The sequence below is a fragment of the Perca fluviatilis genome, chromosome 22 (genome assembly GCF_010015445.1).
Source record: "Perca fluviatilis chromosome 22, GENO_Pfluv_1.0, whole genome shotgun sequence".
NCBI lineage: Eukaryota > Metazoa > Chordata > Actinopteri > Perciformes > Percidae > Perca > Perca fluviatilis.
The window spans coordinates 22,218,439-22,246,208 of NC_053133.1; the positions used below are offsets into that span (position 1 = coordinate 22,218,439).

General features: G+C 40.7%; 1 protein-coding gene across 2 annotated transcripts; it reads left to right on the forward strand.

The window, feature by feature from the left end:
* Nucleotides 1-3,291: 3,291 nt before the first annotated feature.
* Nucleotides 3,292-26,071, forward strand: mbtps2 (membrane-bound transcription factor peptidase, site 2). Of its 2 annotated transcripts, none has more exons than XM_039790531.1 (11): nucleotides 3,292-3,602; nucleotides 8,263-8,411; nucleotides 11,340-11,478; nucleotides 12,171-12,274; nucleotides 13,562-13,689; nucleotides 18,152-18,270; nucleotides 19,115-19,295; nucleotides 21,349-21,449; nucleotides 22,207-22,405; nucleotides 24,030-24,105; nucleotides 25,553-26,071. In XM_039790531.1, exons 1-11 carry the CDS (start codon nucleotides 3,528-3,530, stop codon nucleotides 25,773-25,775), a joined length of 1,494 nt encoding a protein of 497 aa, XP_039646465.1. In that variant the 5' UTR covers nucleotides 3,292-3,527; the 3' UTR covers nucleotides 25,776-26,071. The 2 variants fall into 2 exon arrangements, with proteins under 2 accessions (XP_039646465.1, XP_039646467.1); XM_039790533.1 differs by lacking the exon at nucleotides 25,553-26,071 and adding an exon at nucleotides 25,308-25,345 and having other exon boundaries at nucleotides 24,030-24,137.
* The last annotated feature ends 1,699 nt before the right edge of the window (nucleotides 26,072-27,770 follow it).

The window sequence follows — 27,770 nt, forward strand, 5'->3', positions numbered from 1 at the left end:
GGTGTGTGTGTGTGTGTGTGTGTGTGTATGTGTGTGTGTGTGTGTGTGTGTGTTTCTGTATATAGATTGTGTTTTCTCATCTGTTTCTACATTTTTCAAGTCTTTCTTTCAGGATTATCCTCAAATGGAGTTGTCCACCTTCATGGCATCACACCACAGTGAGCCTATTGAAACTAATCCATTGTTTGCCCAGGTAGTAAAATGAACACACTCAAACTGTAGCCTTGTTTTGTATATATTTCAGACTATGCAAATACAACCCCCACACACACACACACACTGGTCCTACCTGTTGGCAAGGACAACTCTCATCTATTAGAGATAAACACTATCATTACTGTTTATTGTACTTAACAACTTTTGGAAATTTGCTGTGGTCTGAAACTACCCTGCAGGTGGGTCCATGGGTTGTAGCATTAGATAAAATGGATGTTTTTTTAGTGCATTTTCTCTGGATGTACAGATGTGGACAGTGTTTTTACATCTTTGGGCCTATAGACCTTTTTCACAGTAAACATTTTGACTTGTCATAGTAGGAAAAGCACAGTTGTATTCATAACCATTAATGATGGCTGCATTCCACTTAGGAGAGGCCCTGGTATTGTGCATGCTGACTCACTGAAACAGCTTACTGGGACACTTGATGGAATTGAGCCATCGTTAAGGTTATCAATTTCAGAGACAAACAGGGCCAGGGGGTCAGGGGTCAGTATGTGTTGAATACATATTCGCTGTGACCAACAGCACTGAAGTGTAAAGGCTGGTGAAATGAAGAGCTCCATGTTCACAACAACAACAACAACAACAACAAAAAAATTCCCTCAACTCTTTATATATAATGTATGGTCTAACCATTCTACTTACAGAAACAGCTGTGAAATGTATCTACAATATATTTACAATTGAACTTACAACAGAAAGCAACAGCAAAATGTATTGAAGCCCACACTAGATCACCCCTCTCCTCAGTTCAAGTTGGTACAGTCCAATAATGTTGATTGCGAGATGAGTCTGCCATTCTGGAGGTGGACCTCAGAGAGAGAGAGAGAGAGAGAGAGAGAAAGAGAGAGAGAGAGAGATATTAATAACAGAACCAAAATAAATAATGCAGATCAACTCAACGAAAACTAAAAAAACTACAAGGTAATATTATAGAATTTCTTTTACCAAAGTGTTGTTTAACAGAAAGCCTTAAGGAAAAATAAACTTGCTATTTATACAATAAGTGTGCTCCACCTGTTCAGTGAGGGGAGGGGAGGGTACAGCTTGTTTTTGCCCTATGTCCCCACAGCTGGCTAATGCAATTATGCCTGGAAGAAATGCCAAAGAGAACAGTACTTTGATTTATTTAATACTCCCAAGATTATCCAGACATTTCTTTGGTTTCTTTGTTTGTTATTTTACTTTGTACCTTTTTTCGTTTGTCTTTATTTTTATACATTCAATGTCTTTTTTTTATTTCTTTTTTTTTTTTACATTTTATACCTACTACAACAGGTACAGTGTATACTGAGTCATTGTATTTCACTCATCTGTTTCTCCTTTTCCTTCTTTTTTTTTATGTATAAGGCACATTAAGCTTTTCCACGTAAAGAACATATCATTTATTTCAACAGTTTGGATTCTGACGAAGATAATACAAGTTGGATGTATTCCCAGTATCTGCTACATGTGAGTGTTCTTGTATTTTTTGTAAGAGTCAGCTTTAAGGTTAGACTTGGCCTCAGGGAGGACGCCGTCACTTCTTTAATGAGCTGCTCTGCGACTCAGTGTTAGTTTGGGACAGCTCATGTAGGGGTGGATGAGCTGGAGGTTTGCGGCTAGACTTGAGATTAGAATTAAAAATGAGGCATGCAGCGATGATACTCATGGCTAAATGAACGAATGCAGCCATCTGAATGAAGAGTCAACTCTCTGATGTGTGATTATTTTCATGAGCAATCAGATAATAGTCTGTCGCTGCCTACAGTTTGTCCCTCTTGCCCGGAGGCAGCTGTTTAGTTGGCAGGATACAGGAAGTTGGAGGCCACATGCACATGAGGGCATCTGTCCTGTTCGCCTGCGCCAGCTGCTCATGTTGTTACACAACCACGGTGAAAAGCCACAAATATTTCACTCTCATGGTGAGCATTTGCCAAAATTACTGACGATAATTAAACCGACTGGGTTTTGGTGGCTGGTCAACACTTTTTATTAGCATACATGACACGAGGAACACAATTGTTAGTGTGCAGAGTTAACCTTTAACCCCACATGGCAACAGAAAAAAGTGACTTCCAAAACATAGTGTGAATAAAACATGAATACTGACAAGCTGGAGGCTCTGTGTCCCACTGAATTGTGGCAATATCGATGTGAAATGCATCAACGCACAAGGCTTTGGCTTTATCTACAAGCGGTTTATGTTCTGTTGCTCACATTTATGGCTTAATGAGTCAGACTGGGAGCTTGTTTCCTTTTTCAAAATCTGAGTCAGACCATCACAATTCATTGGTGTCCTTTTACCCTTCTCGCCTTTTGGTAGGATGAAATCCAATATCAAGACTCCCACTTTCATTTATTTATTTTTTTTTACTGCTCTGGCTCAGCCAATGTAGCTCTGTGCTCCATGTTAAGGGCTAGTTCTGCCTTTAGGTTTAGTCCTCTTCTTTCTTTATTTTAAATCAAACATTAAATTGAATGCCAAAGTCATCTTTTTTATTTTAGAAAAAAAAAAAAACAGCATGACAGCAGGAGGATGACAAGTAGAAAATCGGCATTTGTGACCCACAAAAATCAAAAATGCATTCAAAAGATACATGAATGTATGACGTACAAAACTAAAATAAAACACATTGCAAACCCTAACATGAGATTAAATGATGATAAAATACAATAAAATGTACTTGCAAACTTGCAATTTTAAATGCACAGCCAAAGAAGATTCCTCTCTCCACAAAAACATATCGGCTAAATCAGCTTTGCCTTCTTCTAGCCTCTTTCATTTAGGAAATGCACGTCATAGTTTTTACATTTCCCACTGCATTTGAAGGCAGCATACTTAATATAAAACTGCGACACACTTATATTTGTATTTATAAAATGGGAAAGCATAAATGCGAACAGATGCATGGCATGTATGGAGAGTGCGGAGTAACAGTGTGTATTTTACTTTATCTAACTGCTTAAGAAAAGTATTAAATAATAATTAAATCCTCCTAGTAAACGTCATTCCTAAAAAATAGGTTCCTTTTTCCAAGAAGGGAAGTTCTCTAGTTCAACACGTGGTGGCGGTAGTGCTCCGTCTGGTTGATCTTTAAAAACGAAGAAGAAGCGCCACCCGGAAGTTTGTCGCACAGTGCTTATGGTGTTGACGGTTCTTTTCGTCTCTCACAACAAACCCTCCTTTCCTTCATGTTTTATATAGAATGTTGACATGTGTATGTAGTGTTCGACATGTGTGACTGCGCGATGAAGAGCAGGCGGACGGAGTGATGGAGACAGCGCAGTTCGGTTCCCTGTGTCCACGGAGAGTCCTCTGATGCACCATGATCCCTGTTCCCCTGCTGGTGTGTGTGATGGGAGTCTGGTGTGCTGTCTATCTCGCCGACACGCTGCTCAGGGTGAGTATATGTGCTTGTTTTTGCTGTTAAATAAACGGTCAGCTAACTAACCTATATAAAGAGTTCAGAGTCCCCAACCAAACCAAACCAAACGTGCCATTAAATCATTTGTGCCGAGGAGCATTCAGTTACTTAACAGATCAGACACAGGCACATAGCTAGACATTTTCTAATGTCAACTATTCATTATTTGTTTAAAGGTCCCATGACATTGTGCTCTTTGGATGCTTTTATATAGACCTTAGTGGTCCCCTAATACTGTATCTGAAGTCTCTTTTCTATAGGCCTTAGTGGTCCCCTAATACTGTATCTGAAGTCTCTTTTATATAGGCCTTAGTGGTCCCCTAATACTGTATCTGAAGTCTCTTTTATATAGACCTTAGTGGTCCCCTAATACTGTATCTGAAGTCTCTTTTATATAGACCTTAGTGGTCCCCTAATACTGTATCTGAAGTCTCTTTTATATAGACCTTAGTGGCCCCTTCATACTGTATCTGAAGTCTCTTTTTATTTAAACTTTAGTGGTCCCCTAATACTGTATCTGAAGTATCTTTTATATAGACCTTAGTGGTCCCCTAATACTGTATCTGAAGTCTCTTTTTATATAGGCCTTAGTGGTCCCCTAATACTGTATCTGAAGTCTCTTTTATAGACCTTAACCTTAGTGGTCCCCTAATACTGTATCTGAAGTCTCTTTTATATAGACCTTAGTGGTCCCCTAATACTGTATCTGAAGTCTCTTTTATATAGACCTTAGTGGTCCCCTAATACTGTATCTGAAGTCTCTTTTATATAGGCCTTAGTGGTCCCCTAATACTGTATCTGAAGTATCTTTTATATAGGCCTTAGTGGTCCCCTAATACTGTATCTGAAGTATCTTTTATATAGGCCTTAGTGGTCCCCTAATACTGTATCTGAAGTCTCTTTTCTATAGGCCTTAGTGGTCCCCTAATACTGTATCTGAAGTCTCTTTTATATAGGCCTTAGTGGTCCCCTAATACTGTATCTGAAGTCTCTTTTATATAGACCTTAGTGGTCCCCTAATACTGTATCTGAAGTCTCTTTTATAGAAATTTAGTGGCGGTCCCTAATACTGTATCTGAAGTCTCTTTTATATAGACCTTAGTGGTCCCCTAATACTGTATCTGAAGTCTCTTTTATATAGACCTTAGTGGTCCCCTAATACTGTATCTGAAGTCTCTTTTATATAGACCTTAGTGGTCCCCTTAATACTGTATCTGAAGTCTCTTTTATATATAGACCTTAGTGGTCCCCTAATACTACGTATCTGAAGTCTCTTTTATATAGACCTTAGTGGTCCCCTAATACTGTATCTGAAAGTATCTTTTTATATAGGCCTTAGTGGTCCCCTAATACTGTATCTGAAGTCTCTTTTATATAGGCCTTAGTGGTCCCCTAATACTGTATCTGAAGTCTCTTTTATATAGACCTTAGTGGTCCCCTAATACTGTATCTGAAGTATCTTTTATATAGGCCTTAGTGGTCCCCTAATACTGTATCTGAAGTATCTTTTATATAGACCTTAGTGGTCCCCTAATACTGTATCTGAAGTATCTTTTATATAGGCCTTAGTGGTCCCCTAATACTGTATCTGAAGTATCTTTTATATAGGCCTTAGTGGTCCCCTAATACTGTATCTGAAGTCTCTTTCCCGAAATTCAGCCATGTGCCATTTCTGTGTCCGTAGCTATTGAGGAGGAGAGAGGGGGGGCAAGGTGGAGGGTGGGGGTGTGGCCTTGACCAACTGCCACTTTGCTCGTTTGAAAGCCATGATGTCTCTCTCTCATGGGTGGGCCAAATTCCCCGGGCGGGCAAAGCAGAGAAAGGGGAGGTAACCTTGCTCCTTATGACCTCATAAGGAGAAGATTCCTGATTGGCCCATATGAGCTTTCATTTTCTCAAAGGCAGAGCAGGATAACCCAGGGCTCGGTTCACACCTATCACCATTTCTATCCACTGGGGGACCATAGGCAGGCTGGGGGAACACATATTAATGTTAAAAAAGAAAGTGAAGTTTTCATGCCAAGGCACCTTTTTAATTATTTATTGATTCATTTTAGCTACTGGACTGATGATTGCATGCTACCACCATTGCTGTGTCGTTGTTGTTTACGTTCAGTTTTCTGTATCCTCTACATCTTCGATGTTGTTGGATGTTTGGTGTGGTTTTTACTGTTATTATTATTATTATTATTATTATTATTATTATTATTATTATTATTATATTATTGTGCTTAACGTTCAATGTGGGTCCTTTTGAGCGCTAAACAAATTCCCCCTCGGGGCAATAAAGGTTTCCTTCATTCAAAGATATTGGGCCGTTTCAGTAGCCAACAGTTGTTTACAGCCTCACGACATGTTGCGTTTTGATGTAGGGGCTTTGACTCCCACTTTGTGGCTGGACCAGAGGGTGCAGCCCTAGAACCTCGAAATGCTGTCCCTCTGTCACTGAGCAATGAAGTTTTTCCCATAAAAACTTCAAGTCTGCCCCCACACACACACACACACACACACACACACAACACACACCCTTTGAGGGGATAGAAAACATATAAGATCCATTAGATGTCAATGCAATTTTACATGTTTGGATCATTTAAAGAATGTGTATGCATTTTTCTTTTTTTTTTTTTTGTTAAACAAAAGTTTGTTTTATAGACAAGTCTACAATTTATTTTGTGACCTTGCCTGAAGCTGAGCATTGGCCACACCTTAGTCTCCATGAAAGACGTTTCATTTCCGGGATTGTTCAGGTGCCGCTGGAAATTCCGCCAGATGTCCCTAATTTTCGGCTGGATGTCTGTTACCTTCCGCTTTCTCTGCAGGGCAAATCCAGACAGCTAGCTAGACTATCTGTCCAGTCTGAGTTTTCTGTTGCTCGACGTACCAAAACAAGTTCCTTCTGCGAGGCCATTTTTGCACAGGCACCGTTGCTCCGTCCGGCACTTATCACCGCCCAAGACGACTGTGGTTGGTTTAAAGAAATGCCAATAAAACATAAAAGCATGTTTTTCTCCCATCCCGGAATGCTGTGTGGACTAGCCATACCCTCCTCCGCAGCGCTGTGGAGGAAGGTTTGGCAATGCGAGACTAGCCATACCTTTAATGTCATGTCATGTCCTCTCTGTCTTCCCCGGACTAAGCGGATCAATGACCCAACACAGAGGCTGGATATTGCTTCTTTGGACATACACATTTGATTGAATCACTATTGTTAGGCTAAGCATTGTCTGTAAATAATCAGCCTTGTATTAAAAGCCAAGTGTTTGATCTATAGGCTGAGATTTAGTTGGAGACAACAGTCTGATGTAGAGCCCGACCGATAAACGATTTTTAAGGCCGATACCGATACAAATATTTGGTGATTTTAAAAATCCGATATTCTGATATATTTGCCTATATACAGTGCTGCTCATAAGTATTCATACCCATGCTAAAGTTGACTAAAAAGAGGAATAAAAAAAATCATCTTTTGGAAAGTGATCTTAATGCCTTAATTAAAACAATGAGGAAAAATCCGACCTTTTAAGGACGCCAATTTTTTTGTGAATGAATAATGTATTGTAAATAAATACATGTTCTTCCTTAAAATACAGGGGCCATAATTATACATACCCCTATTAAATTCCCATAGAGGAAGGCAGATTTTTATTTTTAAAGGCCAGTTATTTCATGGATCCAGGATACTATGCATCCTGATAAAGTTCCCTTGGCCTTTGGAATTTTATAGCCCCACATCATCACATACCCTTCACCATATCTCACGATTGGCATGGTTTTATTTCAGTTAGCCTAATAGCTAACTGAGATAAGATCCATATCAATGCAAATCAAACCAGCTATTAGACTATATTATTATAAATGCAGATACCGATAGTTCGGGAAATGCCTAATACCCGCCGATATATCGGTCGGGCTCTAGTCTGATGCTGTTATGCTGTATATGTAGCAGCCTCCTACTCAAACTAACCTTAGCAGTCCATCAGTAACTGTCACCGGCATCATTTAGCCATTTACCACACTGATTTTGAATATTCCCGTTTCTGACGAGCCTCGAATCTCAGTGTGAACGTCTTGATTAATCCGCTACACAACCGTTTTTGGCATTTTCCTGTTTCTCTGTATAATGTGACCGTGCAATTCTTTTCCACAAAAGAAACCCTCGGTGATGCTGGCATTCCGGTCTGGTCTATATCTTGGAGACCAAAAACCATCTATCAAGATCTTATTTTTTATTTTATTTTTTTATTTTTTATTTTTTATTTTTTAAAAAGGACATGGCAGGGGAACAAATTGGAAAATCTGTGTTTTTGGATCTATTGTTGGTGAAACAAATGCCTAACAATTTTATTTTTCAACTTTGAAGTTCTCCCATTCAGTATATATCTTGGTCACAATTAGTTAACAATCAAATTTAAAGGGATCCTCAACAAAAATGCCTGTGTATATTAAAAAATGTATATTAACCAATAATACTGTATATCATGAACAGATACTTTACACTCTCAAATATCAATATTGGTATTGGTGTCAGAAATCGGTTCGGCTCTCCACGCACAACTTAACACACACTCAATTCCAGGAATGCATTGAGTTGGGGTATTGCACTCTGGATAACTTTTTCCATTGACTCCTGCAGTCGTCCGTGACCCATCGGATCAGCTACGAGTCCTGGTTGGCGAGTCGAGGGCTGATGTTGTCTCCTTTCCATCTGAGATGGCAGACCACCATGTTCAACCGTCTGTTTGCGTACTGCGCCCGCATCAACCCCCGAGCCCAATACCTGTGGTGAGGACTACTGTTTTAATGAATATCTCAAACTGTTCCTGCATCATTTCTGTACTCTCCTCGTTCAGTCTCCCATTCTCCTGCTCTTAAAGTGCTCATATTCTGCTCATTTTCAGGTTCATAATTGTATTTAGAGGTTATATCAGAATAGGTTTACATGGTTTAATTTTCAAAAAACACCATATTTGTGTTTTACTGCACATTGCTGCAGCTCCTCTTTTCACTCTGTGTGTTGAGCTCTCTGTTTTAGCTACCGAGTGAGGCATCTCACTTCTGTTCCATCTTTGTTGGGAGTCGCACATGCGCAGTAGCTAGGTAAGGACTACTAGCCAGTCAGAAGCAGAGTATGAGGGGGTGCCATGCTAGCAGCTAGGTGAGCATTATAACGTGTGTTACAAAGTGACCATGTTTGTCTCTGAAGTAAAGGCTGGACTACAACAGAGCTGTTTGGAGCAGTTTGTGAACAGTGTTTTCTGTTGGAGATGGTAAGTCCCTTTGGGGGGGGACTTTGGGCTTTTTCACTTTGTCAACCTATTTCATACACAAAAAAGATGTATAACACAATAAATGAAAGGGGAAAAAGCCCAAAAGCATAATATGAGCACTTTAAAAGACCCCCGAAAAAAAACATTTTTGGAAGATTTCTCAGTTGGCCAACTTAAGCTCATTGATTGTTAATGCTTTAGTATAATGCACTTTATTTTTTTATTTCATTTTATTATAAACGCACACTTTGAACCGAATTAAAACCGATTCGACAGGAGAGGTCAAGAAGCTCTAGTCTAAACCTTTGTATAAAAACATACTAATAAATATAAATTGGCAAAATAAATATGCTAATTAATACAAACAAAAAGACACAAAATAAACAATGTAATAAAGTTGTTGATATGTGATCAGTGACGGACAAATCATTAGATTTTTTGGGGGGGTTTAACGAAATGTTTTTGAATAAAAAAAAAAAAAAAAAAACTATTGTAATTAAAAAGTTATTGATATAAATATTGTTTCACAACCAGTATCAGTGCCTAAGAACCTGCATTGGCAGGATTTGATTGGTACCCAGCCGTATATGAAAGACATGTCCATTTCCCTGTCAAAACCTCACACGTAGTACAAGTACAAATATCATTCTGAGTTACTTGGTGTTGAGCTGTCAAAGCTCTTTCATTTTCTCACTTATGGAGACTTGTTAGTGGCCAGCTGTCACTATCACTCTACATGATATTTGCTGCAGTGATGATTTCTTTTGTGCATCTCTTCTCATCACTTAATGGACAAGTATGGCCAGTCTTCCAAAATCTTGATATAACCTTTTACACTCAGGCTTTGTGCTGTGTAGCTTTTCTTTTCTGCACTTTGTCTGAAAGCATGTGACAAAGAGGCGAGTCCAGACCGGTTAAAGTGCCAATGAAAGGTGTATTGATAAATAAACATAATAACTATTTACAAAAAAAACCTGAGGTGTGGTGAGTAAATGGTATCAGTGGAGTGAATGGATGAGTAAGGCATGTATGGATGCATGGTAACTGCAACAGAAGAACAGAAAACCAGGAGATGTGGATCCTAGGAGAAAGAGACAAACCCAATGAGACATGGCATGTAGATATACTATAGCCTTGGTTGAGGCCTAGATTGAAGCCTACCCAAGTGTCACTAGGGCTGCACAATTAATCACAATTTTATCGAAATCGCAATATAGACTAGTGCAATATCCAAATCGCAGGGGGGGGGCGCAATATTTGTTAAAGGTCCAATGTGTAGGAATTTCTCCCATCTAGCGTGGAGATCATATATCGCAATCAACTCTCTCTCACCACGCAGTTCAAAGTACCGTATTGCAGCTACGGTAGCCTTCACTCTTCAAAAAGCAAAGGTGTACAAAAGGCCGTCTTATCAGCCGTGGTTGTTGGAGTGCATGTCGGAGAGTGGCGCCACCCGACGGAAAGGAGAGAGAAAGAAAAGGAGACCGCAGCGGTCCGGAGGATAAATAACTAGTTGGGTTGGTGTGTGCGTCCAAAGCAGCTCCAATGTTCACTTTTTTTTTTTTCTGATGACGCCGGTCTCTTGCTCTTTTCAATATCCGTTTTCTTATTCTGGGAGAAGAAGAAGACTCCTCTTCCTGAAATTTGGATTTTGAATACTTGTGGTCCTCCATGTTTCCTTCTTCAAACTTGCCGGGCCGGGAAGCTACGATACCCTTTAGCAGCAGCTGTGAGTCGAAAACACGAAAGGCGGAGCAGTTGGTCCTGTATGTCCCTTACTGGCTAACGTATTTCAAGACGGCGCATGAATATGGAGCGTCTACCCCAGTTCATGCAAGCGCAAATGTAAAATTTCAAGCCAAAAGGAATACTTGGAATTGATGGTGGTGGTAAATATTCATTAAAAAGGACAAGTTTGTGAACGGGCAATACAGATTTTGATAATGAACAGCTACAAATGTTACACACTGGACCTTTTTAAAGGCAAAATATGTGTTAAACCATTCTGAATAAAGTATTGTGGTGCTGCAGAGACGTCCCGGCCTACAAAACGAATCCTACAGACTAAAGAAAAAAATCTTTGTTTGGTACAGATCCTCGCAAAAATCACACTATAATCATTTTATTTCAATGAAAATAAGAATGATTAATCAATTATGATTCCCCCCAATACTGTGAATCCTATCATATCGCAATATCAGTCAAAATAATCGCAATTAGATATTTTTCTCATATCGTGCGGCCCTAGGTGGTCCCCCCATTAGCCAATTAGCCCCCCCCAAAATGCCAGCTCCTGCAGGGAGGCCAGTGAAGCCAACAGCAGGCAGACAAGGGAGGGGTCGTAACAACTTGCATGCAAGCGTTTATTTTGTTTTCAGACACATTTATCACATCCGACCACTCTGAAATTATTGCTTCATTTTCTCAACGTTATCTCTCCCAGGTTCAACAGCGGCCTGGTGTTTGGTGTAGTCGCCATGGTGGGCTCAGTGGTGCTGCTGACACAGACCCTGCAGCAGACGCTCGCTCAGATGACCACGGACAACCCTCGGATGGGAAGTCAGCAGGCCCTGCAGGTGGTGGTATGTACACGCCGAACTGGTTGGATTTGTAAAGCGCTGTGCGTCTCTCTCTCCTGTCGACAGGGTCAGAGGTTAACTGGAGTTCAGAGCAGAACTGTCCTTTTGAAAGGGTCATACAAAGCCCGTGGTATTCAAATGAGGGGCCGAAAAATGCCCTCAATTATGAGAAGGGCTCTTATTTAGCATTTTTCTCCCGTTCACTATTTATTCATCGAGGTGTCAAATATCCGCGCATTAATGTGAGCACAATCCCCAGTGGACCACTGTAGGTGATTCATGGGAAGCTATTAGTTGGCCATTTAGAACCGAGTATTCAGCCTGGGGCGAATGCACCACACAGCCAGCGGAGGAGATGCAATGCAGACTGCACAGAAAACCACAGCCTCAGCAAAACATGAAACATTTAATTTGAAAAAGGACACAAAAAAAGAGTTGGGAGGAATATATCTCGGTGATACAAATGTGCAGTGTCGATATATTGCACCCTGGTTTAATGATTTATTTTTTCCTACGAAGGGATTCAAATTAGGTATTCAAATACCCATGCAAATCATATCAAAGCGGGAAAAAACGTCCATGAAACAAGTTGATTTTTCACTCTGAAGAGGACTGTGGGTGTTCATGTGGTGTTTCTGTACCAGTCACAGTTGTGAGTTGCTTTAACCTTTTTTTGGTCTTGGGCGTGTCTTCAGGTCCCTGGTGTTAATCTGCCCACCAGTCAGCTGGCCTACTTCTTCATCGCCCTGCTGCTCAGCGGAGTTATACACGAGCTGGGCCACGCTGTGGCAGCATTGAGGTAAAACACACACACACACACACACACACACACACACACACACACACACACACACACTTTCATCACGCACACACGCGCACACACACACACTTTCATCACGCACACACGCACACACACACACTTTCATCACGCACACACACACACTTTCATCACGCACACACACACACTTTCATCACACGCACACACACACACTTTCATCACGCACACACACACACTTTCATCACGCACACACACACACTTTCATCACGCACACACACACAAGCACTTCCAACACGCGCACACACACAAGCACTTCCAACACGCGCACACACACAAGCACTTCCAACACACACACACACACACACACTCTTTCACAACACACACTGTTACCATGACAACCGGCAGAGTAAGGGGGATCCAATGGCCATTAAGATGGGAGTTGAAATGGGAGGTGACCAATGCAAGTCCATATAAGTGCACAAGGGGGTTAAAGGGTTAGTAGATATTTTTAAAGTCATTTAAGATGTATAAATCGAGACATTTTTCAACCAGGGTTTGGTGTGAGTCTGTCCCTTGTGTTAGTGCTTAACCTGAAACTTTTCATAATAATAATAATAATAATAATAAATAAAGTTTGAGTCTGAGCGTATAGCTGCACATGACTGGACCTTCATTATGTAATGAGTTATATGCTTAAAGGCCTTGTAGCACCTGAATAATGTATTGATTTCCTGAAAATGTAATAAAATGTACACTCAACCTGATCAAAAATGTAATCCCACCCAATAATGTAATAAAATGTCCCGAGTCCCGACTGATATTGTAATAACATTTTTGTATACCTGCACACTTTACATTTCCAAGAAATAAAACCTACTTTATTACATTATCCGTCAAAATTATTACATCAACAGTTTTGAAAAACAATAACCTGCCTGAAAGGTATTACATTATCGGCAAAAATATTATTACAAAATCAGTCGGTACATTTTATTACATTATTGGGGTTTATTACATTTTCCATCGGGTTAAGTGCAAGTTTTATTACGTTTTCAGGACATTATGATTGTTGGGGGCTACAGCCCCTGAAATTGTGGCTTCAAATCTCTCTATAACATTAGTCATGATTTAATAAGCAACAAAGATGTCTCTATTGTGTCATAACCAAAACCTGCTCTAACTATGGCAGAAAATAGTGTCTTCATATAGGATCCCATCACTCATAGTAAGAGGATTTCAGGGACTTTATTGTGGTCTTTTTCTCTTTTGGACCAATTTTAACGTGTAATATTTTTCTAACCTCGGCAGGGAGCAAGTCCGAGTAAACGGTTTCGGCATCTTTGTGTTTGTGGTGTATCCCGGTGCATTTGTGGACCTCTTCACCACACACCTCAACATCATATCCCCCACTCAGCAGCTCCGCATCTTCTGTGCTGGTAAGACTTTTTTTTTTCATCCAGAGATGCTTTTAACACTCCTTATGGCAGAGATGATTATTGTGCCAGCTAATGCGATCACAGCTATTAATCACAATTATTACAAACATTCTGTTAAATACTCATTTCTGTTTTGCCAGTGAAAGTCGTCCTGAGGTCATTTATTTCTGAACACCAGACAGCTGCCTCACGTCAAATCATTTCACTCTGCAATTAAGGAAATTAGATTTTAATGAATTGATTGGTGGAGCTGGCCGTTATTCACGCATGAATGTGACTGATGCCTCCTACCGGGCCACCGTAGGAGGCAGTAAATGGCTGATTCTTTTCAGTGCAGTCTGGTCGGGAAGAATGTTGCCGGTTTTGATTAGAAAGCAGTCAAGAGACAGGTTTAAAGCAGCAGAAAAAATGCACATATGATTCTAAATACTGTAAAAATAATACCATATCAACTCAACAATCGAGGGTTAAAATGTCAGGGAGAGAAAATGGACAGTTCTCTCTTTCTCTGACAAATTTCAGCAACGGTAAATAAATTCAAACTGATTACAGAGGTACACATTTAGGGTTTATTTGCCAATAATTGGGGTAAAGTGTAGTAAAATCCACCCTGACAAGGAACAAATTGCTGCCAGAAATCAAATCAAAAGGCAAGAGTATTTAGTACCACTATAAAAAGTGAATTTTTTTATGTTGGACTTTAAACTATACATTCTCTATGGTCATTGTGAATTATGTATGCTGTGTGTTTGTTAATTAAGCACACTTCATGTTTAAGGTACTTTAGTGTTTTTTTTACTTTAGATAATTTGATTGTTCTGAATAATATGTTTCAGAGTGTAATTTTTCCAAGTCAAATTGTCCTCGTACTAGTACAAACTCGAAGGGCACTCTGAGAGCGCAGACCTCCACCAAGGCCATGCCCTATCTCGCAATGTTAACAAAAGTGAAAAATAATATGTGTATCTGCCCCGTGATTCGGATATGCTCCAAAATCGAATGTGTTCTTCCTTGGCCCCATGCTTCACCCTTCCACTAAGTTTCATTAACATCGGGCCAGTAGTTTTTTCCGTAATCCTGCTGACAGACAGACAAATAAACCAACAAACCAAACTGATCAAAACGTGATCTCCTTGGCAGAGGTAATAAGATAATGCTAGCGTGCTAAAGCTTAAGCTAATACACTAACTCAAAAGCTAAGTTGCTAATATAGCATGCTTATTTAAGATGATACGATTGTTTAGAAAGGCTTTGTACTGATTTATACCAGTTTAACTGTTGCTAATGAAAAGTAGACCATAATAGTATGGCCTACTTTTTCAATTCAATTTTATTTATGGTGTCAAATCATAACAAGACTTATCTCAAGGCACTTTACAGATAGAGTAGGTCTAGACCACACTCTATAATTTACAAAGACCCAACAATTCCAGTAATTCCCCCAGGAGCAAGCATTTAGCAGAAACCTCGAGTGGTGAGGAAAAACTCCCTTTTAGGGAGAAACCCCAGACAGACCCAGGCTCTTGGTGGGTGGTTGTCTGCTGGTGCCAGTTGGGGGTGTGATGAACAGTGGCAGTTATAGTCACAATAAAGATAATGGAACTGACTAGAAATAGTAGTTGTAGTAGTTCAGGGCGTAGCAGGGCATAGCAGGGCACTACTGTTCTTCTGTTGTGATTAGTATTTTATACATGCATACATATCCCGCTATAATAATGGAAGAATCATCACTTTAGTCCGCACAACCTTTACATTTATTTGACATGGAAATGCAGTGGTTCTCCTGCAAAAAAAAACCCAAAACAGGGCAATTGATGATTTAGAGACTCTAAACTCCCTGCAGATGCTAATGTTTCAGTCTAAATGATTGTTTCTCAATGCTGTTAGGAGCCTTTAGAGGGCAGTGACGAGCTACTGTAAAACCATCTGTACCTTTTTTATTACACACCCATTCCTCTAAGCTTTTCTTTTGCTTAATGTGACTAGGAAATAACTCTGGTGGTGACTGCAGGCACCAAACCGAGACGTCCAATTAAGTCGTATGACGAGCCAGAGAGGGAGAGAGAAGCATGCCGTTCCCATCAGGGGAGTTGTGACATAACGGCATGCTGTGTTTATTTTCCGGTCTCTCTCTCTCTCTCTCTCTCCCCCCCCCCACGCGGCGCATCTCTGTACGCAGGGGGGGCTTCCCTCTCATAACATGTTTTATTATTTATTCCTGTAGACATAGGTGATGCCACTTTAACAATTTGTTTACTGTATAAAGTCAATATGGAAAATGCAAATGCACCCATTAGGCCTGAAATTAAAATCGTACAAAAAAATTCTGGGTGGCCGGGTTTGTTCAGTGGTAGACTAGGCGCACACATACTGAGAGGTTTATGCCTCGACGCAGAGATCAAGGGTTCGAATCCGACCTGTGACAATTTCCTGCATGTGTTCCCCCTCTCTGTCCCCTTTCTCACCTAGCTGTCCTTTTCAAAAATTAAAGGTGGAAAATCCCCCCAAAAAAACTTAACCCACCCCCACACACACACACACACACACACACACACACACACACACACACACACACACACACACACACACACACACACACACACACACACACACACACACACACACACAGAATTTCAACTACAAATTTCCTCCTTACCAGATACTTTGTGTAGCATTTTTGCTTGAAGCTGCTGAATGAGGGCTTTGCAAGTTTAGTACATTTCAGGAAATAAGACCTAAACGGTGTGCCTTGACCTCATCAAGCAATGAGACATTTCCTCGTGTGGTTTTGGTAGACTGACTGTGTCTTCTTGCATAATTACGATGGTATGGACGGCTATTTTTAGTGAGCAGTGGTTAGAGTTTTGCCACGACATCCTACAGTCGGAATATGTGGAGAACACGCAAAACGGTTGTTACAACATATAGTATGCAGACTCTAGTATACATCCCTGGTGTTACTGTTGGCTTCTCAGTAGCTTCAGTCTGTAGAGTTCACTTGATCAGATTAATAATCTTTCCATTTTTCAAGGCTATATTTGAGAGCTTGAAGCCTTTCTATGTCCCTTTTGTACTTAAAGTGACTATATGTAACTTTTAAATGTTACTGAAACTAATTAATGACCTGTACATTAAACGAGACTAACAGCGAAAAGAACACTATTTTTTTTATATTGATTTTATTAATGCCTTTGCCCGGGTCCAATTTTCACCGCGAAGTCACAAAATGATTTTCGGAAGGTAAACGGCGCTACAGTAACACATTCTGACGGGTCACAGATTTCGGCATAACACCAGAAAAGCCTGTGTTAGTGAGTATGCAGGTATAATGTAGCAGGAGATTTCTTTATACAGGCCCAATTGTATTTTAATTTTATTTTAGAAGTTATCTATTGTGGTTATGGCTGATACTGGGGCAGGGCCATCACAGAAAAGAAGGAAATGCCACGTGCGAAAACCCGAGTCAATTTCAGTCGGGCTTTCAACAGATGGAGACAATTACGGGATTGTAAATGATTCAAAACCGACCTTGAATTGGCCCTCGGGTATGTGATATGTCTATTTCATTCATAAAATAACTTTAGATTGCGCGATGCGGTTGTAGTCAGTAGCATTAAATTAAATGTTTTTAACGACATTAAATTACGTCCCCCTTCCCTTTAGCGCAGACGTTTTATTCCTTTTATATCCGTGTTTGTTTTGGCCTACTACTTTCTTTTCTTTTATTTCGTCCTGTACTTGTGTAAAGCGTCCTTGGGTTTCATGAAAGGCGCTATATAAATCTAAGTTATTACTGCGTTGGTTGCTGCACCTATCTTTTAATGCTTTGGCTCGTGACACAGTGATACCCAGTTTAGCTCACGATACATCCGAAGTAGGCTAAGTTACCATATGTGACACTTGAAATGCAACGGTGTATCTGTAACGTGTTCTCGCTAACTCTGTAACATAAAGTCGGCAATACAGCAGGTGTGGTTAAAAACACTACCGCTTTTGTCCAAAGGGGCCCGCTGGAATCAACACAAAACTCTAAGTTACATATAGCCACTTTAAAGCTATAGTGCGTAGTTTCTGCCGCCCCCATGAGGAATTCTAGGTAATGACAACAAAACTGTCGGCGCGTCCACATGATACAAGCCTTCTGTGACCGCGCGCTTGCCCCCACCCCACCAACACGCAGTTGCCTGTAGCCAAGGAGGACACGGAGGATTAAAAAAACATGGAGTCTTCAGAAGAGGTCCTTATCTTCACTCGAGCTTCTGTGCGGGAAAGTCACCGGACGCCACAATCTTCTGAACACAGTCATACTGAGAAATCCAGAGAGATTTGTGTGGAGCTGATAGTCTTAATTAGCTTTGTAGCAACTCATTTGGCAATGGCTTGAATGTAACGGACGTTCATTAGGGCTTTGACTCCGAACTTCGTTATTCGAATATTTAAAGTTTCTGTTTTCTTTCTCTAGGAGTGTGGCACAACTTTGTTCTGTGTGTGGCAGCATTAGCCTTCCTCTTCCTGTTGCCCATCTTTCTGTTTCCCATGTACTCCACCGGCGGAGGGGCACTGGTCACCGAGGTTGTGCAGGTCAGTGCCGCAGGTTTTTTTAAAGATCCCTTGACATGGTGCTCTTTGGATATATATATATGGATATATGTATCTGAAGTCTCTTTTATATAGACCTTAGTGGTCCCCTAATACTGTATCTGAGGTCTATTTTATATAGACCTTAGTGGTCTATTATCTGGGCAGGCAAAGCAGAGAAAGGGGAGGTAACCTTACTCCTTATGACCTCATAAGGAGAAGATTCCAGATCGGCCCATCTGAGCTTTCATTTTCTCAAAGGCAGAGCAGGATACCCAGGGCTCGGTTTACACCTATCGCCATTTCTAGCCACTAGGGGACCATAGGCAGGTTGGGGGAACTCATTAATGTTAAAAAACCTCATAAAGAGCAATTTTCATGCCATGGGATCTTTTTTTTTAATGTGTGAATCAGCGTTTTATTAACTTCTATCTAAATATTGAATCTAGTGAGTTTCATTTTTCTCTGTGAGGAACGTTTTTATTTTCCGATTGACCTTTTGTGCAACACAAAGTAATAATCGTTACTTGTTTGTCATTACAAAAGTCAATGCTTCACTATAGCATGTTTTCCAACGTTGTTTTATGTGGGCAAAGTTGGCGGGGCATGAATTATTTATGACATCATTGCCCCCTGCGCGTTCATACAGTCATTCACACAGCCACAGTTGGCTGCTGAAGAAGTTTGGTCTATTTCTCAAAGACTCATCGTAGTTGGCAAGTGAAAGTGCATTTGTCAATGCTTTCTCCGCCCGGATCTGACAAACGTGTTGCAAGACATAAAACCATAAATCTGTACTTGTGTGAACTTTCGCCAATTTTTATATCTGCCTGTGTCTTTCGAACAGGGCTCTGCGGCTGACGGTCCCCGGGGTCTGTCAGTCGGGGACATAGTGACCGGGCTGGAGGACTGTCCGGTCAGGGGAGTGGATGACTGGAGCAGCTGCTTGTCTCGCATTTCTTTCACCCCACAGACTGGATACTGTGTCCCCGGCACCAGCCTGCAGCCCAGCTGGGCTCACGGACGAGGTGAGTGTGCTGTTTTTTTTTAAAGATAATTTTTTGGGCTTTTCCGCCTTTTTATTTTGACAGGACAGCTAGGTGAGAAAGGGGAGAGAGAGGTAGGGCCGGGTACCGAACGTCCTGTGTCAATATGCAGAGAGGACAGATAAGCTTGCGCTTACGCGCTCAGACGCTTTTGGAACCGAAATTTGGCACCGAAAGATAAACCATTTTTCGATACTCATAGGATTGGAGTATTTTTTTCGATACCGTAAAAGTATCGACGTTCGGTACCCAGCCCTAGCCTCATCTCTGTTGCCGTGCACACATGCTTGACCGCAGTCAGCCTCTGGTTTTAACATAACATTACATCTATAGCAACGGCTTTCCCCAATGCACCTGGAGCTCGCAAACCGAAAGTAGAGTTTCTCTCTGCCGTTCTCTGTCACAGCCTAACGTTAGCTCCGATAGCTGACATTAGCTTACTTTAGCACTTGTTTTAGCGGACCTTGTTTATTTATTTTATTTTATTTTTTTACACACCGTGGTATCGACTTTGGTATCGAGCATTGTGTACTTTTGGTGGTATCGGTACCATCTACTACATTTTTGGTATGGTGACATACCTACTAGAGAGTCAGCGATGTGCATCTGGAATAAAGACTTATTCACTGTTTTGATTATAATCCGTTCATTAATTGATACATTTCAAAACCTTCAATTTTGGAATTTTATGAATTAAATAACAACTGACTGTAAAACAAGTAAACCAAATAATGTTTCTCCTGCTTTAACATGTCTTTTTGTTGTATTTTGTGATCAGCTCAGAGTGCCGCCTGAAAATGGAATCAGGTCGAACCCACAGAGCAGCAGCGGGGGCTGTGAGCCAGAGTCATGTGTGAGCTCAAGAGTTCAACAGCTGGCCAATCAGAGCTCCTGTTGCTTGGAGTGGTTTATAACTATTCCAGTGGCAGACTTTATAATTATATATATTTTTTAAATCAAAATACCATAATTTCATCTACAGCTGCAATAATATATTGATTAGTCGATCGACAGAACATTGATCGGCAACTATTTTGATCATCAATCAACTCATCATTTGAGTCATTTTTGCTTTTCAGCTTTTCACTTTTCAGCTTTGTCCTATGTAACAGTCAATCGAATATCTTTAGGTTTTGGTTGGTTTGTCGGACAAAACAAGCCAATTGAAGGCACCTTTTTACATTTTCTTTAACATTTAATACACCAAACAATTAATCAAAATAATTATTTGCTGATTAGTCAATAATGAAAATAACTGTTAACTTCAGACCTAATTTAATTTCAACCAAAGGGTAGACAAACCCCGATAATCGGCGGGGCGGGCACTGCCGGCAGTCGGAATCTAATGACCCATCTGATTGGTAGAGTGCTAACCCGGAAATGGCGAAATCTGACGAAAATCTTTTAAACTGACCTTTGTCGATCTGAAATGAAGACAGATTCAGCAACTGCACGGCCTATTTCTCGCTTCAAATGTTTTCAGAAACACGTTTGGGTGAACTATTTTAGTACAATATGCCATGAGAAACCAGACCCACGTGACACGTTCGTCCAGTCAGCTGCCGGTTTTCATTTTTGGGGGCGACGATACAGATTAGCGACGCCTGCTGTTATGGAGACGTATTACTTTTTTGACCAACTCGGCGAGACTGATCAGCCTTTTCTGCCGAGGGTCGGCCGTCCGGTCGGTGTGTCTTGGCCTTTACTGAAGCATGCTTTCTTCCCCGATGCGTTTTGCTGCACAGTGTATTAATGTGCGTATGAATATGTAAACAGTCAAGTTAGTTTGTGTGAGTACACAGCGAGAGCTCCTGGTGACGTGTGAGGAGGCAGCGTGATAATCTCAGTAATGTCACCCAGTGTGTGATACTCTGTCCTTGTCTAATCATCTCCTGCGAGTAGATTTATCAACTGAGTCAAACAAAAGAAAAAGGAACAAGAAAACCTCAGTGACATCCATCTTTAGTTTTCAGCCTGACGCACAAATCTAATCCGTCTCTCTCCTCCATTTGTCTTATTTTCCGTTCTCTTCTAGCTTTCAAGCGCTTGGATGGAACGATGGACTGCTGCAGCAACAACAGCCTGACAGACCTCTGTTTCTCTTACATGAAACCACAGGACAAGAACAGCAGAGAGGTGAGACACACACACACACACACACACACACACACACACACACACAGTCGCACACACACACACACACATGCACGCACGCACACACAGTCCCACACACAGTCCCACACACGCACACACACAGTCACACACACACACAGTCTCACACACACACACACACACACACACACACACACACACACACACACACACACACACACACACACACACAGTCCCACACACGCACGCACACACACACACACACACAGTCCCACACACACACACACACACAGACCACACACACACAGTCCCACGCGCGCGCACACACACACACACACACATGTATATTTATATTTCTTCCTTTATTTAATTCTGTTCCTTTTATTCCCATTTTGTGGCATTTTGTTTACAACTATGTGCGTTTAATGCGCAAAAAAGGAAAAATTAGGAAAATACAAAAAAAAACACATTTCAACATTGTATTAAAAGATAAAAATATAATCTTAATACTAGAGCATAATAAAACTTGTGTCCTGTTAGATTGATTTGCTAATGATGCACTTCCTGCATAATATCACACATTGTGTGCAACCCTGACCTTCACAAGATAACCACTTTCATAGATGAGCATAACAAAGGAGATTTTAAAAGTGGTCGATTAAAACACAAGATAGCAAGCCAACATCAGAAAAAGTTCGAACAATAATCTGTTTACTGTGCATTCCCACTGCTTCTCTTATTCTTGTCCTTTTGCATTCCTTCTGTGTTCCTGTGGCTGCAGTACGCCTGCATGCCGGTGCGTAAGATGGTGACGGGGACACGGGTGTGCCGTACCAACGACGACTGCGCCGCACACTCCCACGCCGCCAGCATTTGCGTCACTCCATCTCTGGAGAACCAGACTCGCTTCATCCGTGTCACACACCCGCCCAACACACACATGCTGTTTGTGGGCTATCCGCCGCACCTCCAGTACGCTGGTGAGTCACAGGATGTCGTGCCGCTTTGTTCACCTCCCGCTTCCTGTTTTTAGTTTACAAAATGATGGAAATGATTAGCTCAAGTAGACTCATATCAACCATTTAGAAATATGATAAAAGTATCTTAGGCCTTAAAGGGATAGTTTGGATTTTTTGATGTCAGGTTGTATGACCAGTGACCACTGGGCCACTTTGTCGCTACAAGCATCTAGCAATGTCCTGCTGTGGATGGGGGCAGCAGCTCAACGTGTTTTAGCCACCTAAAATAGGGACCATCTGAAACCAATCAAAATCAGTTTAAGTGTACGCTATATTTACAATATTTTCACAATTTTACCTAGCCGTCAGACAGCCCTGTTAAGTTGAACCGATCAAAGCAGCGTTAGACCAGCAACTCCAGTGTTCTGCGAGGTAAAATCACTTGTTTTGTAAATATAGCGTACGCTTATTCTGACTAAGCTGTTTCCATGGCTAATGAAAGTGAATATTCCACTAATATTCCCATTAACATGTAGCCCTGCAAAATCAATTTCAAAGTTTTCCAGTGGACTTGTGGGACCGTGTAAACACAGCCTTCCTCTTTTATTCCTTCAACCAGCTTCTTGAAAAGGTCGGTGGCGTAGCCATGTGTGCACATATCCAAAAACCTGTAGAATAAGTCTTTGGTAATGTTTAAAAGTAGCTGTGTTTCTCCTTCTTATCGGGTCTGCAGCCCTGCAAACTGTTGGCTGGTTGGTTGGCGACAATAGAAACGCACAGAGCTGACCGTAAGCCGTAAACAGGCAAGAGGCTGTAAACTGGGCGTAAACTGGGCGTAAACTGGGCGTAAACTGGGCTAAAAACCCAGATTTAGACACATATTCCGAATGCACTGTATACATGTTCAAAGAAAGCCTGTAAAACCAAAATAATACCGGAATATCCCACGTCTTAATCAGAAAATGCTATATTTGGAAAAAGGCCTTATTCAGAATATCCAACTGGAATATAATAATAATAATAATAATAATAATAATAATAATAATAATAATAATAATAATGTTTATTTGATATAGCACCTTTTTACAGTGCTTCACATGAACATTTGTAAAAATACAGTTGGATCCAACAGAATATGCTGTTTACATGAACTGTATCAAATTTTGGAATATTATCATATTCAGAATAATAGTGGACTGTGTGTGGATAGTGACTATGGATAAGTACCTCATACAACCCCACTTCTAAAAATTGAACTATCCCTTTTAATTTTTATAGTCTTATCTTCTAAAGTTACAAATGATATTTACACGTATGTCTTATTTGTAAATATTACAGCAGAAAGTTCGTAGTATTTCAGTGTAGGAGTTGCAACAAGATACATATATTTTTTGTCCCACCCTAGAAGGAGGCCCGAGCTCGTATCTGTAATTATTCATATAATTGATGTTTACGTTGTTACAGTGTTGAGCTGGCTCTCTTTAAGTGATGTACCATGATTGTGCAGGGAGAGGCTTGTTGTCTTGTCTTGTCTGCTATTTAAGATCCAAACGTGTTGACTAGATCAGACCTTTTCTGTAATGACGGGTTTGTACAAATGCCCGCCGCGTGACTTTAACACCTCCCCGTGTTTTGTCTCCCCCAGTGAGTCTGACCAACTTTCTGCCCCGCTTTGGTTTCCTCCACCTGGATCTTCCTGTTTTCTTGGAGACCTTCTGCAAGTATCCTTTCATGTTTAAAGGACAGATGAGTCGTAAGTAGATGATGGATGTATGAGGAGTAAATTTCTCAAAAGTTAAACAAATGATGTTACTTTGTAATATCAGTCCTTGGTGGACAAAGCACCATCTGTTCTCTCCAAATGATAAACTCTTACATTTTCATTATGATTCCGACTTGCCTCTGAACATTCAGTCTGTTATTTTTAAATTTTCTTTTTAACATTTAATCATTTTGCTCTATAGTCACGGGGTCTGAGGAACTTTTCTGATTGCAGTTTTCTGCTGCATCACGTTTGTGTCACTTATTGTTTAAATATGCATTTTTCTTTCGTTGTGTCTTGTGGGACTGTTGATTTTTAAAAAGAGAATCTAAAGTTAGCTAATATAAGCTACCAGAGTAAAGCTGTAGCAGCAAAGTCTATTGAATTGACCAGTGCATTATACTGTCAAGGCATTCGACTTATGCGTAAGAGGAAGAATGAGGTATTTCTTCTTTCAAAATGTACATCTTTCTTTAAAGACACGCTCCAAAATGTAGTTGTTTTAAAGGCCCACTTTTCTTTTTGTTTAAGCATCCAGTGACCCCCTAAAACATTAGAGGTGTTGAAATTAATGAAATAATCGAAGCTGCATCGATAATCGGCTGGGCCATAATCGATTATTTCTGTTTACAATTTAGCGTATGCCCATTAACAACCTTTCTGTTTACATATTCTGTTATGTTTTGCACATTCAGGAAGTGCCATGTGCTCAGTGCTGTAATTTTATGTATCCAATTTATTTAGTATTAGAGCACTGCAGAATGTTTTGAAGCTTGAAAAGCTATGAATTAAATATCCTATATGGCTTTAATAGTAAAAATGTATTTGACGCATCGAGATATTGAATCGAATTGAATCGCTGACATGATAATCGTAATCGAATCGGGAGATCAGTGAAGATTCACACCTCTATAAAACCTCCCGGTCTCCTGGTGATGTTTGGAAAGTCAACACTGTTCACAAATGAGCCAGTGACTGCTGCGGTTATCTGTACACCAGCTCTTTGTCTATGAACACGATTTAATTCATGTTTTCTTTTATTATTTGTTTCTAATGCTCTTTACAGGGAAAAATCTATCGCTGTATGTCATTTAACACGACTAATACACCATTTAGCTTTAGAGCTGCTGTAACTTGATTTTTCTCACTTTTTTTTTATAGGTCTTTCTAGTCCCCTCCTGTGACTCAGCTGTATGTAATATTCTGCATTATTATAGTAATACACCAGGGAAACATCAGTGGGAAACAATCTCACTACTTGGACAATTTATTATTTATTTTTTTAAACCAGCATGGAGTAGAAGTTTTAAAGTGTGTGTGTGTGTGAGAGACTGTGTGTATTTAAGATTAAGAATAAACTTAATTAATACTGTAGTATTGTCCTCCTTAACCCTCCTGTCCCTCAGATATGTGGTGTCTCTCTCTGGTGCGCTAGCAGTAGTGAACTCCGTGCCGTGCTTCGCGCTCGACGGTCAGTGGATGCTGAACGCACTGCTGGAGGCAACGCTGGTAACCGTGGTAACGGACCGTCAAAAGCGTGAGCTGATCGGTTTCTTCCTGCTGCTCGCGGGCAGCGCCCTGCTGGCAGCCAACGTGGCACTGGGCCTGTGGATGGTCACGGCACGGTAGCCACAGCGGTGAGCTCCCCTGGCAAGACAAAGAACTAAACAAATAAATCCCCCACGTGGACCGAGAGCTGTTCTCTCAGGTTGTGTTTGACACGGTGTGGACCATTTAAACTGTGAACATATAGGGAACAGACTGCATTACCCAGCAGTGCTGTCCAATTTCAAAAGACTGTTGAGCATTAATCTGCCTTTAAGGCTTTACTGGACCACCAGGGAAAACAATAACACCTTTTTCCACCGTGTTGCCACATACTTAAAAAAAGCACATGTACAAATAAATGATGCACTTGCCGTAAAGCACTGTCCTATGTGACTGTTTACAAAGACTGCACAGTCTTTCTGATTGTTAATATCTGTGTGAAGTTTAAAGGTCCCATGACATGGTGCTCTTTGGATGCTTTTTTATAGTCATTAGTGGTCCCCTAATACTGTATCTGAAGTCTCTTTTATATAGACCTTAGTGGTCCCCTAATACTGTATCTGAAGTCTCTTTCCCGAAATTCAGCCTTGGTGCAGAATTACAGCCACTAGAGCCAGTCCCACAATGAGCTTTCCTTAGGATGTGCCATTTCTGTGTCTGTAGCTATTGAGGAGGAGAGAGGGGGGGGCAAGGTGGAGGGTAGGGGTGTGGCCTTGACCAACTGCCATTTTGCTCGTTTGAAAGCCATGATGTCTCTTTCTCTCTCATGGGCGGGCCAAATTCTCTGGCCGGGCAAAGCAGAGAAAGGGGAGGTAACCTTTGCTCCTTATGACCTCATAAGGAGAAGATTCCAGATCGGCCCATCTGAGCTTTCATTTTCTCAAAGGCAGAGCAGGATACCCAGGGCTCGGTTTACACCTATCACCATTTCTACCCACTGGGGGACCATAGGCAGGCTGGGGGAATGCATATTAATGTTAAAAAAACCTCATAAAGAGCAATTTTCATGCCATGGGACCTTTTTTTTAATGTGTGAATCAGCGTTTTATTAACTTCTATCTAAATATTGAATCTAGTGAGTTTCATTTTTCTCTGTGAGGAACGTTTTTATTTTCCGATTGACCTTTTGTGCAACACAAAGTAATAATCGTTACTTGTTTGTCATTACAAAAGTCAATGCTTCACTATAGCATGTTTTTCCAACGTTGTTTTATGTGGGCAAAGTTGGCGGGGCATGAATTATTTATGACATCATTGCTCCCTGCGCGTTCATACAGTCATTCACACAGCCACAGTTGGCTGCAAAAACCTCATAAAGTGAAATTTTCATGCCATGGGACCTTTTTAAGAGAAAACCGTCTTGGTTTTTCCAAGGGCTTGATTCCAAAACGTCATATGTTCCTGTTGACACACTGTTTGACTCAATCTCCATGTGCTGCAGAGAGGTTCCCATGGAAGTTAAGTTGATCAGAGAAGATAAGAAAAAAAAAAAGTTTTAAACGCCTTCCATTTATTGGCAAATGCATGGCAATACCTTGAATTTCTGCTACATATCACTGGTGGAATAAATGTACTAGCTAATATCAATGTGACAGTATTTCAATGGAAATCGGCTCATCCTAAGTGTGTACATCAATTAATGAATGAGGATGACTACTACAACGTTCTCTTAACAGTCAACAAATGTTTAAAGGCTGGTGTCCCATTTGAAATGAAACCCATTTGCTCTGTTAAGTGTCTTTCTTTTCCTTGGCCACTGTAGTGGGGAAAAATGTATTTGTCCTTGAACCTTATCCCTCTTTTCCCCCAAAGTTTTAAGTTTCACTTTTACTCTCTTGGCTGCTCGCTGTCTGCCATCCGGTTGTGAAAGTCGATTTATTAAACTTGTGGAATAAAAGACTGCTTTTATTTAAGTACTGCCTTCTGAATTGTTTAATAAGTCAGTTTCTTTTTTTAACATTGCTCACCGATAGTTTGTTGGAACGTGTTCTAACAAAATTGAATGATTTTTGTTGGTTTTGTAGCACTCGCAGAAGGTCGTAATTGCCTCTCCTCGACATGCAGGTTCCTCTCTGG